The sequence below is a fragment of the Phocoena sinus genome, chromosome 6 (genome assembly GCF_008692025.1).
Source record: "Phocoena sinus isolate mPhoSin1 chromosome 6, mPhoSin1.pri, whole genome shotgun sequence".
Taxonomy (NCBI): domain Eukaryota; kingdom Metazoa; phylum Chordata; class Mammalia; order Artiodactyla; family Phocoenidae; genus Phocoena; species Phocoena sinus.
In genome coordinates this window covers 110,141,533-110,155,333 of record NC_045768.1, presented here as the reverse complement: position 1 = coordinate 110,155,333, position 13,801 = coordinate 110,141,533, and the positions used below count along the sequence as shown (strand labels likewise).

The 13,801-nt window shown below is 47.3% G+C and overlaps 1 protein-coding gene across 3 annotated transcripts in view; it reads left to right on the top strand.

The window, feature by feature from the left end:
• The first annotated feature begins 763 nt into the window (after window positions 1–763).
• The window catches only part of GALNT7 (polypeptide N-acetylgalactosaminyltransferase 7), a 120,132-nt gene continuing 107,094 nt past the window's right edge, over window positions 764–13,801 (top strand). Inside the window, exon 1 of one of the 3 annotated variants that reach the window (XM_032634659.1) lies at window positions 764–989. In XM_032634659.1, the coding sequence (XP_032490550.1) occupies window positions 864–989 (126 nt within the window). In that variant the 5' untranslated portion in view covers window positions 764–863. The remainder of the gene's footprint in view (window positions 990–13,801) is intronic. The other 2 variants (XM_032634658.1, XM_032634660.1) reach the window with 2 other exon arrangements.

Sequence of the window (13,801 nt, the reverse complement as noted above, 5' to 3'; positions counted from 1 at the left end):
GAAAGGCTTTTGAAAAACAGAAATCAAGGAACCTCCATCAAGCGGCAAAAATCGGGTCTGAAGGAGACGACGAGGGTGGAGTATTTTTTTTTTTTTTAGTATTGTTTTACAAACCCCGAAATCCTCGGTCCTAGGAATAGAAACTTAGCCCTTGAACAAGATTGGTATTGCTTATTCCCACTAGGTTGGCTTTCTTCTAATTAGCTCAAGAGACAGCGACGTACTACCCGCTTTCCAAGTAGAGCTCCTGGGGTCCGGTGATATTTGCACATCACACCTGGGCCTTTCTGATACAAATCCGGCTCCTTAAGGAGCCGTGTGAAGAAGCGAGCACAATCAATAAGGAAAAATCCTCCCAGCTATAAATCAGCCACGTGGAGCTGCGGCAACGGCCGCCGCGACTTCCTGGTTTCCTTCCCGCCCGCCCCGCGGCGGGGGCCGGGGGGCCGGCGTTAAGGCCGGAGTTACAGCCCGAAAGGACAATAAAAGTTGGGGACCCGGGCAGCTTTTAGGGCTGAGCGGTGGGGCCGAGGCTGAGGACAGACCTGGGGAGAGTGTAAGTTAGTCGCATGGTAGCAGGACCTGGGGGGGTCGGGTGGACAGCAGCGGTGAAGGGGCTGCGGACCGGCCGGGGGCCGCCCAGCGAGGGCGTGGGGGCGGGAGCGGCCGGGGGAGGGAGGGGAGAGCGGGGGTGGGGCGGCCCGCCAGGCGAGGGGAGTTCCGGATCGGAGGCGGGGAGGCGGCCGCCGGGCGGCGGGGGCGGGGGCGGGAGGAGGAGGCGGCGAGCGCGGAGGGGGAAGGAGGGAGGGGAGCGCGGTGGCGGCGGCTGCGCCCGGCTGTGCGCCTCTCGCCGCCGGAGGAAGATGAGGCTGAAGATCGGGCTCCTCTTACGCAGTTTGCTGGTGGTGGGCAGCTTCCTGGTGCTGGTGGTCCTCTGGTCCTCCCTATCCCCGCGGCCGGACGAGCCGAGCCCGCTGAGCAGGATGAGGGTGAGTGACCCGCCCGCCCCCTCCGGCGGCGGCGACCTGCAACTTGTTTTGTTCGCGCGCCTGGCGGGAGTGGGGTCGGCGGGTCGAGCGCGGGCTCCGCAGGTGGCGCGACGGGCGGGTGGGGGCCCCGAACCCCGCGTCCGGTCCCAGCCCCCACCGCATCTCCCCGCGCCACCCCGCCCCGCGCTGCGGGGGGGGGCTCGGCGGCCGCCCTCCGCACCTGGAACGCGGGCTGGAGGAGAGAAGGGCCGGGCCAGGACCGCCGCGGCAGCGGCCGGGGACGCGGGGCTGGTCCGGGCTGCGGCCTGTGGCGCGCGCATGCCTGACGGAGGCGAGGGGCCGCGGCCGCCGCCACCGCCAGTGCGGACCAGGCCCCTGGGTCCGGCCGCCCCCGCGCGTCCGGGGCGTCCCCCTCCCGGTCTCCGGCGCCCCCGGCTGCCAGCCCGGGTGGGAACGCGCGGCCCCGCCTCCGGCTCCGCGGAGAGCGCCGCCCCCTCGGCTTCGGCGCCGAGACTGGCGATGCGCGGCCGAGGCCTCGCCCAGGACCGGCCTCCCTCCGCCTCCCGCTCCCCCGCTCCCCCCCTCCCCTCCCGGCGGCCGCTCTCGCCCGCCTGCGGACCCCCGCCCCGGAGCCCCCTCCACCGGCCGCCCCGTCGGGCCGAAGCCCGCCTCTCCTCCCCTCTCCCCTCCCCCGGTTGCGGCCGGGCCGCGGGGCCGCCAAACTAACTTGTGCGGTTGCCGCCCGCGCCGAGGGCTCCTCCGGACGCGCTGTCCGCCGCCCGACTCTCCCGGTCTGTGGGGCTCCGTCGGCGCCCCGGGACGTGGGTGACCGGACCCCGGGCTGCGGCCCCGCTGACCCGGCCGCGCCCCCGGCCCGACCTGCCCGCCTTTACGGCCGCGCCCCTCCTTCCCCTGGGACGCGGGAGGCGGGAGCCGGGGGCTCGGGGGCTGGGCAGCTGTGCTGCTTCCAGCGCCTTGTGCAGACAGCGTCTGCATTGCGTCCGAGGGGTCGCCTTTATTAACTTTGCTTTTGGAAAGTTAGCGTCTGGAAGTAGAGGGAGAAGGCGTCCTTTCAACACTAAGAATCGTAGGAAGAGATTTCCTTATCTGCTCCTGCCCCTGTGATAAGGGAAGGTTTACTCTTGAGATTTACTCTTAAGTTTTAGTGTGTATTTGAAGACACAACGGCACTGGAATCGCTTTATAACGTCTGGGGTGGATTCCCTTCTAAGTCATCTAAGTTAATGGTAATAAAAAGTACCCAGTTTTCCTTTTGAATGTGTTTGTGGTTTTAAGTCCCTCAGCTCTCACGGAGTGATGGTGACCTCTTTATGATTTTGCTTCAAAGTGACTTATTGAGAAAGGACGACTGAATATTGCAGTTGTTTGAAAGCATTTGTGATCAAATGGCCTTTTACCGAGAGCTAATAAAGACGTAAAGATGCCATTTCCTGGGGGAAGAAATTGAGGAAAGAGTGACAGAACTAGCCATATTCAGAATGTTCTGCAGTTCAGATAACAAGTCTTCTAAAGGGGTGATGGAGCGTCAGCCCCAATGCCTATTTCCTCTGAAATATTATATTAGTGCTGGTACAGGTACTAAGCCACGAGCTCATTTACTAGCTGTAGGAGGTGGTTATAACTTGATTTTTGGTCCAATTTATTGGATAAAGTTTGTCGGTGGGTCCAGGGTAATTTCTGTCATTTGCCAAAGACTGAAGCTAGCTTTTTAAGACCTTCAGACAATTAACATTAAGAAGAATGCTTTATGTATGTGAAGAGCCAAACGCTTTTATTAAGTTTGCGGGTAAATATTAACTAAGCAAGTTAAGGTACAGCTTATAAATCATAAAAGCATAAATAAGGGATTATTGCCTCCCTTTAATAAAAGCTAACCTAAATGTTTCTGAAATACAACAGTAGAAGGACATCTTTCGGGAAAATTCTGACTCTGATTATGATTACACATACTCCACTCACTGTGAAACACCTGCCTCTCCTTAACACTAATCCATGTATAGGGCTTTTTTGGATTCTGGTAAATGGCCTGAGATAGTCTAGGACAATCCCATTTACCAAATACAGGTTATGCTTCTATTCGAGCAAGCTGGTCCTGGTGGGTCCACCCTGTGCAGGTTTTTGCCTCATACTTTCAGTGTTCCAGGCACAAAAGTCTGCTGTAGCCTGGTGCTTTTTTTTCCCCTGGACTACTTCCTCCTTTAGATCTGCCCAGCAAAATGCGTCACCTGTGGTCAAGACAAGAGGAACACATTTATTTTCGCTTTCCCAGCTCCGGGCCTCTTGCTGTTTCTCTGATGTGAATGATGTGAAAAGTGATCTTACCGTTCAAATTGTACTCTGTTGTATACGATTTGATTTATTCAACAAACATTTTTGAGTACCTCCCATGTCCTGGTGCTAGTTGTTAAGAAAGTACTCCTTGCTCCTAAACTCATGGATCTTGAAGGCTAGTGGGTCAAAAATCACATTAATCAAGATTTCACAAATCTGTAAATAAAAATTGTGCCACCACATGCTATGAAAAAAAAAAAAAAACCCACAGGCGGTAAGAAAATGGAGGAACTTGGTCATATAAAACCTTACCTGAAGAAATGGCTTTTGAGTTGAAATCTGCAGATTTGAAGAAGAGTCATTGTTGATCTGGGTATGGGAGGGGGACACCCCTGAGAGGGAGAAGTATGTGCAAAGGTCCTGAGGTAGGAGGTAGCATGGTGAGCTGAGGAAATGGAAGAAGGCCAGCGTAATTACAAGATGGAGGGCGAGGGTTCAGAGAGACCATGCCAGGAATCAGGTCTTTAGAGCAGCCATTAACTCCAAGGATGGAGCTCGTCGAAGGATTTTTAAATAGGGGAGAGGTGGGCTGAGATTTGTGCTTTGAAAAGACCACTCTAGCTGAATTGGTTTAGAGCAGATAGGAATCCTGTTGGAGGTTATGATAGCCCAGGTGAAACGTGATGTTGATGGCATTGGCAGGGTGACGGTGGAAGGAGAGAAAAGTCAGTTGATTCAAGAGCTATTAAACGAAGCTGCAGAGGCACCAGGACTAGGTGTCTGCATGTGGGAGTGAAGGAGAAGGAAGGTGTCCAGAGGCACCCGATAGGCGGTAGAAGGATGACAGATTGTTTATTACATGGGCGGTTCTGAAGACAAAATCCATACGTTCTGATGTTTTGTTTTATGGTTATAATGGGAAGGCTTATCATCTTAGGCTTTGTCCTCTGAATATTTTAAGGTCAGCGTTTATTAAAGCCATCTGTTTAGCACTTGCAAAGCGTAGACAGTACCTTTAATTAATAAATTATAGTATCTCCCAGACCATTTCTCCCGGGTTTCGGCGCTGAGTGTTTAACGTTGAGTCATTAGTCTCTGAAAATAAAGGTCTGGAATGGAGATGTTGAAAGACCTTCAGTGGCTCTTTAACAGCAAATTCAGTACTTGTGAGAAGCTGCATGTAAACCGGCAGCTCTCTGTATGTGCAAATGTTACTTGACTCAAACTATTAATGCCACGTAGGCACAGAGCATCCATAGTGGGACTAATTCAAGAACCATTGCTAGATGGAGAGGTTTTATGTGATAAGCTAAGACCAGTGGGAAGGAACATTGCTTAATGAGGCTGTGACTGAATTGATCACCCAGTCAGGTTGTACCTTAACAAAGCCTTTTATCTCAGCGATGATGATCCGTTGCAACCAGAAAAGCTCTGCCCTTGACCATGAGATTTCTGTTTCAAATGGAAGCTTGCTTATTAGGGATAGAGCTATCACTTAGAAGAAATGTAGCGTCTTAAGAGGTCACTGTTGTTTCACTTCCCCAAGTGAAATGCCCTGGGATTAGTTTTCATTTCATTTTGCTGTCCTCCCCCACCCTTGCAGTTAAAAACTCCCTGATTACCAAGTCTAAGAAATTTAGGCTCCATAGGCCTCCTGAAATTAATGCTGAGTTTTGCATACACGTGCGTTCTTCTGGGCGGCTGAGAATCAGAAGCTTTCAGGTTTCTTAAAGGTACCTGCAAAGCACTGAGTCCTTGGGAGGCGGAATGCCTGTTTCCTGCCCATGGAATTTCTCCCTCATCTTCCACCGTGCTGAAGCACTCATTACACCCTGGAAATGCAAACATTCCTGAGAATTGCTGTATCTGCCGATTCTGTGGAAGTGTTTCCCGTCCAGTGCTGGAAGGTCAGGCATCAATCCTGTTACTACCACCCCCCTTCCCCCACTGAGAATACCAAGACAGTCTCAAGGAAAAGCCCCTGTTCTAAAGGGATCACATCCTAGTTGAAAAAAAGGATGCAGCACCCACATGGCCTGGGCTCCTTCTCCATCCTTACTCTGGTAGCTGGGTAAGGAAACCTCGCTATGGGAACTGTCACAGGACGTTTCCTTAGCGGGTGGTGAAGGCTTAGAATAGCCATTCGGGGAGTGCACGGTTATTAGTAAAAAAAAAAAAAAGAATGGAAACTGTTGAGCTGCTGAATTTGGGTAACTATTTTGTGATGGGGCCGGCTGCATGGAATGGGAGATAAGGTGTGGGCTTCGATTTGTTAATAGTGAATTAGAGGCGGGGAGAAAGAAAGGAATGCGTCATGAACGAACATCACAATTCTGAGCTTGGGCCATTTGTAAACAGAATATTTGTAACTTCTAACTTGATTTGTTAAAAAGAGGTTGGTCAGGAAGACTTGAACAGCTGGTGAATATTGGAACATGGTTGTGATTATTCAGCTCCAACCTCGACTGTTGCCTTTGTTCATATTTTATTTATTTTTATTTATTTATTTTTTTTCATATTTTAGATTCTAATTTTCATCCCTGAAGAATGAATGTACAATCTGACAGAAGAAGAAAAGCAGTGAAATCAAGAATTTAAAATTTCTAGAGTAGAACGGACACAGCCTGAGGCTATGAAAGGAATGATTTTATGGTTGGAGTTTGTGTGGTGGAAGAGGGAAGGGTGAGAACGTAGAATATGTGTTAACAATGTGGACAGAATTCTTTGAGAATTGGGAGATGTGTTTGCACTGTAAACATGGCCGTCATTCGCTCAACAGACATTTCGAATATCCGTTGAGTGTTTACTAAGCACCATCCATGGCTCTAGGCCTCGGAGAGGCTATGCAATAGAGGAAGTAGAAAGCTTTGGCGTAAGGAAGATGCTACTCAGGTCATGACCTACTAACCACACAGAAGGTGTGGGTCCATAAGAACAGTCATTCTCTTTCCATTCAGGAATCAGGCCTTGTTACCACACCTCCCAGCCTCCAGCCTTCCACCTGCTCTAAACAGTGAATTGAGGAAACTGGAGGTACCGGGCTGGCGCCAGGGATGCAGGGGTGTTGAGGACACAGGCTCCGTCTCCTCTCACACGCGAGGGTGTCACCGCCACCCAGAGGTTCCTCCCCAGCTGCAGGAGGTGGATGCTCGGAGGCCAGAGCCCGACATTCAGCTCCACCTGGAGCGTCGGTAGGGTTCCGACAGGGTTCCAGACGGTAGGAATATGGTGAGACCAGAGGGAAGGCCGACAAGTGGTGGAACTGGAGGTTGGAAAGGTAAGTTGAGGCCCTGTTTTGAAGGTATTGAATGGCAGGCTGAGGAACTGGGTTGGGGTTTTACTGATTCAGCAGTAAGAGCAGCTTTTGGGAAGCTTTTGAAATGGAGTTGGGGAGTGGCGACGTTCAGCTGCTGATTCCCTGAGTCAAGGATTCAAACACCTGTTGTCTATGCAGTACCATCTACTGCTCTAGACATTGGAGGTACTATAAAGTAGTAAAAAAACGCTGTCATAACAGATCACATCTGTGAGTCCTTTGTGCCAGGTCAGCATTCTGCATGTGTGGTGTTAATTGTAGCAATAACCCTCCCATGCAGTCTGACGTAATCCTCACTGAGTTACAGAGCCTTGAACCCTGCCCAAGGTCATTTACACAGTCAATCTCAGCACAGTCCTGACTTCTGCTGTGCCCTCTGACCTCCCGCAGATTTTAACAACACAGATGAGCTCCTGTGGACACCATTGAAGGGGCCCGCAGAGATGCTGTCGAGGTCATCTCCCATGGAGAGAAGCATGTGAGGCGCTCCGGGATGAGCGGAGGGGAAGGGCCCAGGACCCCGCGGGGTAGGCGGGGAAGGAGATGGCTGAGCTGAGTCCCGGATGTAGCTCTCCGGAAAGAGCCTCTCCAGCCGAGGGGACAGGCGGGGCTGCCCTGAGGGTGGAGGAGGCCGGAATGCAGGAGAAGTAGAAAGAAGGCCAGCGCAGCGGTGGGTGGTGGGAGCTGGGTGCTGGTGGGAGCTGGGTGCGTCGATGTTCTGGGCTGGGTGATGAATTACGTGGTCATCGCACCAGGCATTGTCCTAGATAAACAACACGAGTAATTACCTTTCTGCCACAGGTCTGTGGGCCAGACGCACGAGTAACATTTGCAGGGGGTGAGAGGAGGGCTGTACTAGCTACTGGGTCCCCGGGTCACAGGGAAAGCAGCATCCGGCCACGGGGTGGGGTGCAGTCAGAGCGGTCCCCGGGAGGGCAGGTCGGACGGTGAGCGCGGGGACAGGGCCTGGGCACGCAGAAGCAGGAAAGATCGCGGCAGACCCTGGGGAATGGTGGCTAGAAGAGTGGGTCGGGGCCCGGAGGGATGGAAGAGAGCTTGGCGAGAGAAACGGAGTCTGAGCCCTGAAACACTGAGTACTGTGAATGGTTCCGGCTGGCTCCGAGGAGTGATCTGGGAGCAGTGCCTAGGCCAGATTTCCGTGAGGAGAGAAATGTCCCTGTAGCTCATGCTGAGCCTAAACCGGGAGGGGGACCAAGGAAATGAATATGTGGGGAGAGAGATGATGATGACGGTAGAGTTAGCGGTGTGGCTGGTGGGAGGAGGGGCTGTGCTGGCGGAACGGGCAGGGAGGATGCTGATGCCTCAGAAGGAACAGAACCGACTGAAGCGGCAGTTCTCAACCTTGAGCAGGAATCAGAGTCGCCCAGAGAGTGTCTTAAAACCCGGGTCATCAGAAAACTACTAGAGCTAATCAATGAATTTGGTAAAGTAGCAGGATACAAAATTAATGCACAGAAATCTCTGGCATTCCTATATACTAATGATGAAAAATCTGAAAGTGAAATCAAGAAAACACTCCCATTTACCATTGCAACAAAAAGAATAAAATATCTAGGAATAAACCTACCTAAGGATACGAAAGACCTGTATGCAGAAAATTATAAGACACTGATGAAAGAAATTAAAGATGATACAAATAGATGGAGAGATATACCATGTTCTTGGATGGGAAGAATCAACATTGTGAAAATGACTCTACTACCCAAAGCAATCTACAGATTCAATGCAATCCCTATCAAACTACCACTGGCATTTTTCACAGAACTAGAACAAAAAATTTCGCAATTTGTATGGAAACACAAAAGACCCCGAATAGCCAAAGCAATCTTTAGAACGAAAAAAGGAGCTGGAGGAATCAGGCTCCCTGACTTCAGACTATATTACAAAGCAACAGTAATCAAGACAGTATGGTACTGGCACAAAAACAGAAAGATAGATCAGTGGAACAGGATAGAAAGCCCAGAGATAAACCCACGCACATATGGACACCTTATCTTTGATAAAGGAGGCAGGAATGTACAGTGGAGAAAGGACAGCCTCTTCAATAAATGGTGCTGGGAAAACTGGACAGGTACATGTAAAAGTATGAGATTAGATCACTCCCTAACACCATACACAAAAATAAGCTCAAAATGGATTAAAGACCTAAATGTAAGGCCAGAAACTATCAAACTCTTAGAAGAAAACATAGGAAGAACACTCTATGACATAAATCACAGCAAGATCCTTTCTGACCCACCTCCTAGAGTAATGGAAATAAAAACAAAAATAAACAAATGGGACCTAATGAAACTTCAAAGCTTTTGCACAGCAAAGGAAACCATAACCAAGACCAAAAGACAACCCTCAGAATGGGAGAAAACATTTGCAAATGAAGCAACTGACAAAGGATTAATCTCCAAAATTTACAAGCAGCTCATGCAGCTCAATAACAAAAAAACAAACAACCCCATCCAAAAATGGGCAGAAGACCTAAATAGACATTTCTCCAAAGAAGATATACAGACTGCCAACAAACACATGAAAGAATGCTCAACATCATTAATCATTAGAGAAATGCAAATCAAAACTACAATGAGATATCATCTCACACCAGTCAGAATGGCCATCATCAAAAAATCTAGAAACAATAAATGCTGGAGAGGGTGTGGAGAAAAGGGGACACTCTTGCACTGCTGGTGGGAATGTGAATTGGTTCAGCCACTGTGGAGAACAGTATGGAGGTTCCTTAAAAAACTACAAATAGAATTACCATATGACCCAGCAATCCCACTACTTGGAATATACCCTGAGAAAACCAAAATTCAAAGAGAGTCATGTACCAAAATGTTCATTGCAGCTCTATTTACAATAGCCAGGACATGGAAACAACCTAAGCGCCCATCATCGGATGAATGGATAAAGAAGATGTGGCACATATACACAATGGAATATTACTCAGCCTTAAAAAGAAATGAAATTGAGGTATTTGTAATGAGATGGATAGACCTAGAATCTGTCATACAGAGTGAAGTAAGTCAGAAAGAAAAAGACAAATACCGTATGCTAACACATATATATGGAATTTAAGGGAAAAAAATGTCACGAAGAACCTAGGGGTAAGATAGGAATAGAGACGCAGACCTACTGGAGAACGGACTTAAGGATATGGGGAGGGGGAAGGGTGAGTTTTGACAGGGCGAGAGAGAGTCATGGACATATACACACTAACAAACGTAGTAAGGTAGATAGCTGGGGGGAAGCAGCCGCAAGGCACAGGGATATTAGCTCGGTGCTTTGTGACAGCCTGGAAGGGTGGGATGGGGAGAGTGGGAGGGAGGGAGACGCAAGAGTGAAGACATATGGGAACATATGTATATGTATAGCTGATTCACTTTGTTGTAAAGCAGAAACTAACACACCATTGTAAAGCAATTATACCCCAATAAAGATGTTTAAAAAAAAAAAAAAAAAAAAAAAAAAAAAACCCGGGTCATCTGGCGTCCTGCCCGCGCTTTCTGATTCAGGAGGTCTGGGGCGGGGCAGAGAATTTGCGCTGCTAACTGTTCCCAGGTGATGCTGCTGCTGGCCCAGGGACCAGACTTGGCGAAGTGCTGGTCTAGAGCACAAGTAGAGTTGGGGGTCCGTAAGACAGAACATTTGTGCGGTTTGGGCATAAAGTGCTTACAGGCCACAGGTCAGTGGTGTGGAAGTGTCTGCTGGGTAGATGGAGCCCAGAACGGGCATCAGAGCTGGATGCAAAGTGTGAGCTCCTGGGTAGGAGCCCAGCTCCAGTCTGGGGCCTGGGTACTGGAGTGGTAGCTTAGGGCGTGGACGGAGGAGAAAAACGTGGGCATGAAAGAGGAACGGGGGAAATGCCGGGAGCAGGAAAGATGCAAGAGGGCTCAGGCAGAAGTCAGATGACTTGGAGAGTCTTGCCCGACCACCAGCAATTCCAAGTGCCGCAGCATTTGACCAAGAACTGACGAGAACGAAGGATGTAGTGAGCGGCAGTGGAAGCAGGAACACCTGCCACTGCGCCCCCCCCCTCCCCCCGGCACCTGGGGTAGAGGAGGGCCTGCAGCACATCTCGGTAAATGCGATGCCCAGGAACATTGGCTCAGGTAAAAAAAGAAGTTCAAGTGGTGAACACTCATCTTCCCTAGGGGAAAACTACAAATCGAGAAAGGGTTTTACTACAGAGCCGTGGGTACCGAAGAGGACTTCCCCCACATTTGGGGTTATCTCTGTTCTGCCTTAATTAGGCCTCTCACCCCCACCTCGTGTGTGTATAGAGACACAGGTGTCCATATGTTTTAAGCTGAACCACAGTCACGTAATTTTGATAACGTAGACTATATATACACATTGTATTAAAATATAATACATAATAGGCATTTGGGGCATTCTTTTAGTCTGAAATCCAGGTAACTTGGAAAGCTGTGATTAGAACAACATTTTAATATTTGAAGTTGGGAAAGGAATTTTATCCTGAGAATATTAGGCAATTTTTAGTTTGTAATAATACATTAATTTGGCTGATGTGTAACTAAAGGAAGAAACAATAGCAAAACTGGAGGCTCAGCATTTCAGTGATGTTAGTTTTTTGAAATGAGGTCTACGGTTTAATTCTGGTTCAGTGCTATGATCCCAAAAGCAACCCTGAGACAAGTTGAACTGCACTTACCCAGGGCCTCGGTCTTTTTTGGAGAGGGGAGAAGTAACTTGCAGTTGCTTCATTTGGTAAAAATCCTGAATATTTTCAAAATGAGAAATGTTCTCATTTTTGCTCCATTATAAATTCCCTTCTGGGCTCCCCGGCCTTTGTAGTGTTTTAAAGTGTGGCTCCCGAGAAGCATTTAAACATGCCAGTAGGGATGCCTGATCCAGCTCACTGAGTGTAAGAACGGCTCCAGTGAAACTTGAGGAAAACCTTAACTTTGCATTATCTAATTAGGTTTGTAGAATTGCTGTAGAACAGCCTGGTTTCCGAAGTTTAGAAGGTACAGTTAGCTGCAGTATTATATCAATACCAACGAGCCTGCCAAGAGGCTTCCATGCCAAGCAATTGGAATATGTTATTACCAAGGATGTTTTAAACTGGATGAATTAAATTTAAATCACATACTATTGGGAGCAGTTCTGTATGAGACTAGAATAGCTGCGATGACCTCATCTCTTTTTTCTTCCCAAACCCAGGACTTTTATTGAGTCCCTGGGTTTAAGAATACATTTGGGCCTCAGGAGAATGCTGGTCTCCTCAGTAGTAAACTACATGTTCAGTGATTATCCGGCTTAATTTTAGCATCTGTAGTTCTTATCTTTATAAACTATTTCATAAGGTGCTTTAAGATTGAGGTATTCACTGGTCATGTGTACACCTTATAAAAAGAGTTGGTATTTAAAGAGTAAGTATGTCTTAAAGAAACATTAAGTGAGACATTGCCAAAACTTTTTTGTCACTCTTATGAGAGGGTGGGTGTGCCAGCACTTTTATTTCTGAGATTGTCTGTAATTATCCTTTGACTCTTGATTTTCCCTTTTGATAAAAATACCAGAAGGAGGAGAAAACCCTGTGAAAAGATGCTTTGATGAGTGTGAGCAAGGCTTGCAGGTAGCTTCACAAGCGTGTGAATGTCTGACTCTTCCAGCTGGAACCCTTCATTGCGAACCAGCCCAGCTACTGAGTCCAGCTACTGAAGTGAAACAGTAGACTCAGGTTCTTAGTGCAGGATAAGATACGCTTCTGAACAGTTTTACAGAATTTTAAGAATTACACTTGTTGAGAAGTGATATCGTAACATGAACGCAATATCTTTATGCTTCTGTGAGAACTTTTTTGATAAATTCTTTAGAAAGGCTAAACAGAAAAAAAAATAGAATAAGTTACAATAGTATGTTAACAGAGTCCCTGGTCATGCTATTTGAATGTGCTCTAGAGGTTCTTTACTTGTCAGCATTTACTATAGTACTTCAAATAATTTTATTCTGCTGAATTTAAAGTAAATATTTCATATACATACTATTAACGTCTCTTATTGGAAAAATAGTCCCCTTATAACCCCAGCAGAAACCAAAGTGATCCATATACTTCAGTGAGTCATGTGAGCCTCATTTTGCCAGAATATATCAAAGATACCTGGATAAAGATGTCCAGATACAGAAAATCAGAAGGGAGATTCTGCTGCTACTTAGATTTATAAATGGTTCATTAGGCACTTGTATAAACGTTTCAAAAATGACTTAGGAAAGTGGGGTTAAGTCAATTAAGATATTTTTGTTTGCTTGATTGTTTAATGCTGCTAAGAAAAATATGTTTGTGATGGGAAATATTTGCCTAGAAAAATTTACCCTGCAATATATTATACTGGACTGGAGTTGTTGGTCAGTAATGGCCCGTGTACCTGAGAAATCAAAGGTTGACTTTATACAGCCGTTTGAAAACTTGTCTTAGACATTTTCTACAATTCTTAGGTATAGGTTTTAATTCTGCTTACTTGGGGTGATTTAAATCCAACCCCTTTCTCCCAGCATTTCATCATGCAATTTAATATTTTACCATGCAATTCTTATTAGACAATTTGATCATCACACTTCTTAATATTTAATCTGACAGAATTAGCCTTTTAGTCTCTAGTACAGCAAGGTGTCCCATATAAGTCTTAGTATTTGTTACCTTGACAATGTGTAGGATTTTACATCCTTTCTTTTAAAAGAAAGTGTTTTAAACCCCCTATTCAAAAGTCTGCTAACTCTTGCCAGGGTGTTTAAAATGAATTAAAAAATCCATTAGAGTTTTTGGCAAATAAGCTCTCAATTATATAGAACAAATGAGTACAAAGTGCTTTTCAGAGTAATGGAATGGAAATGACTGAAATCTCATTAAGTTACACATGCAGATTTTTCTACTCTGGTAGAGGGTTTAGTTTTTTAAGCTAAAAGATCACTGTCAAGATTGGAAGTTTTGATCACTTAAAATATATAATTACATTTTAGCATTTAAGCAAAGGATTGATAGAATGGGGAAATATAGGCATGCAGTTTCATTAACTTGCTCTGCGTGATGGACTCGGGGAAATTCGAAGTCCAGTATTTATAAAAGAATCCTGTGGGGGACTTCCCTGGTGGCGCAGTGGTTAAGAATCTGCCTGCTAATGCAGGGGACACAGGTTCGAGCCCTGGTCCGGGAAGATCCCACATGCTG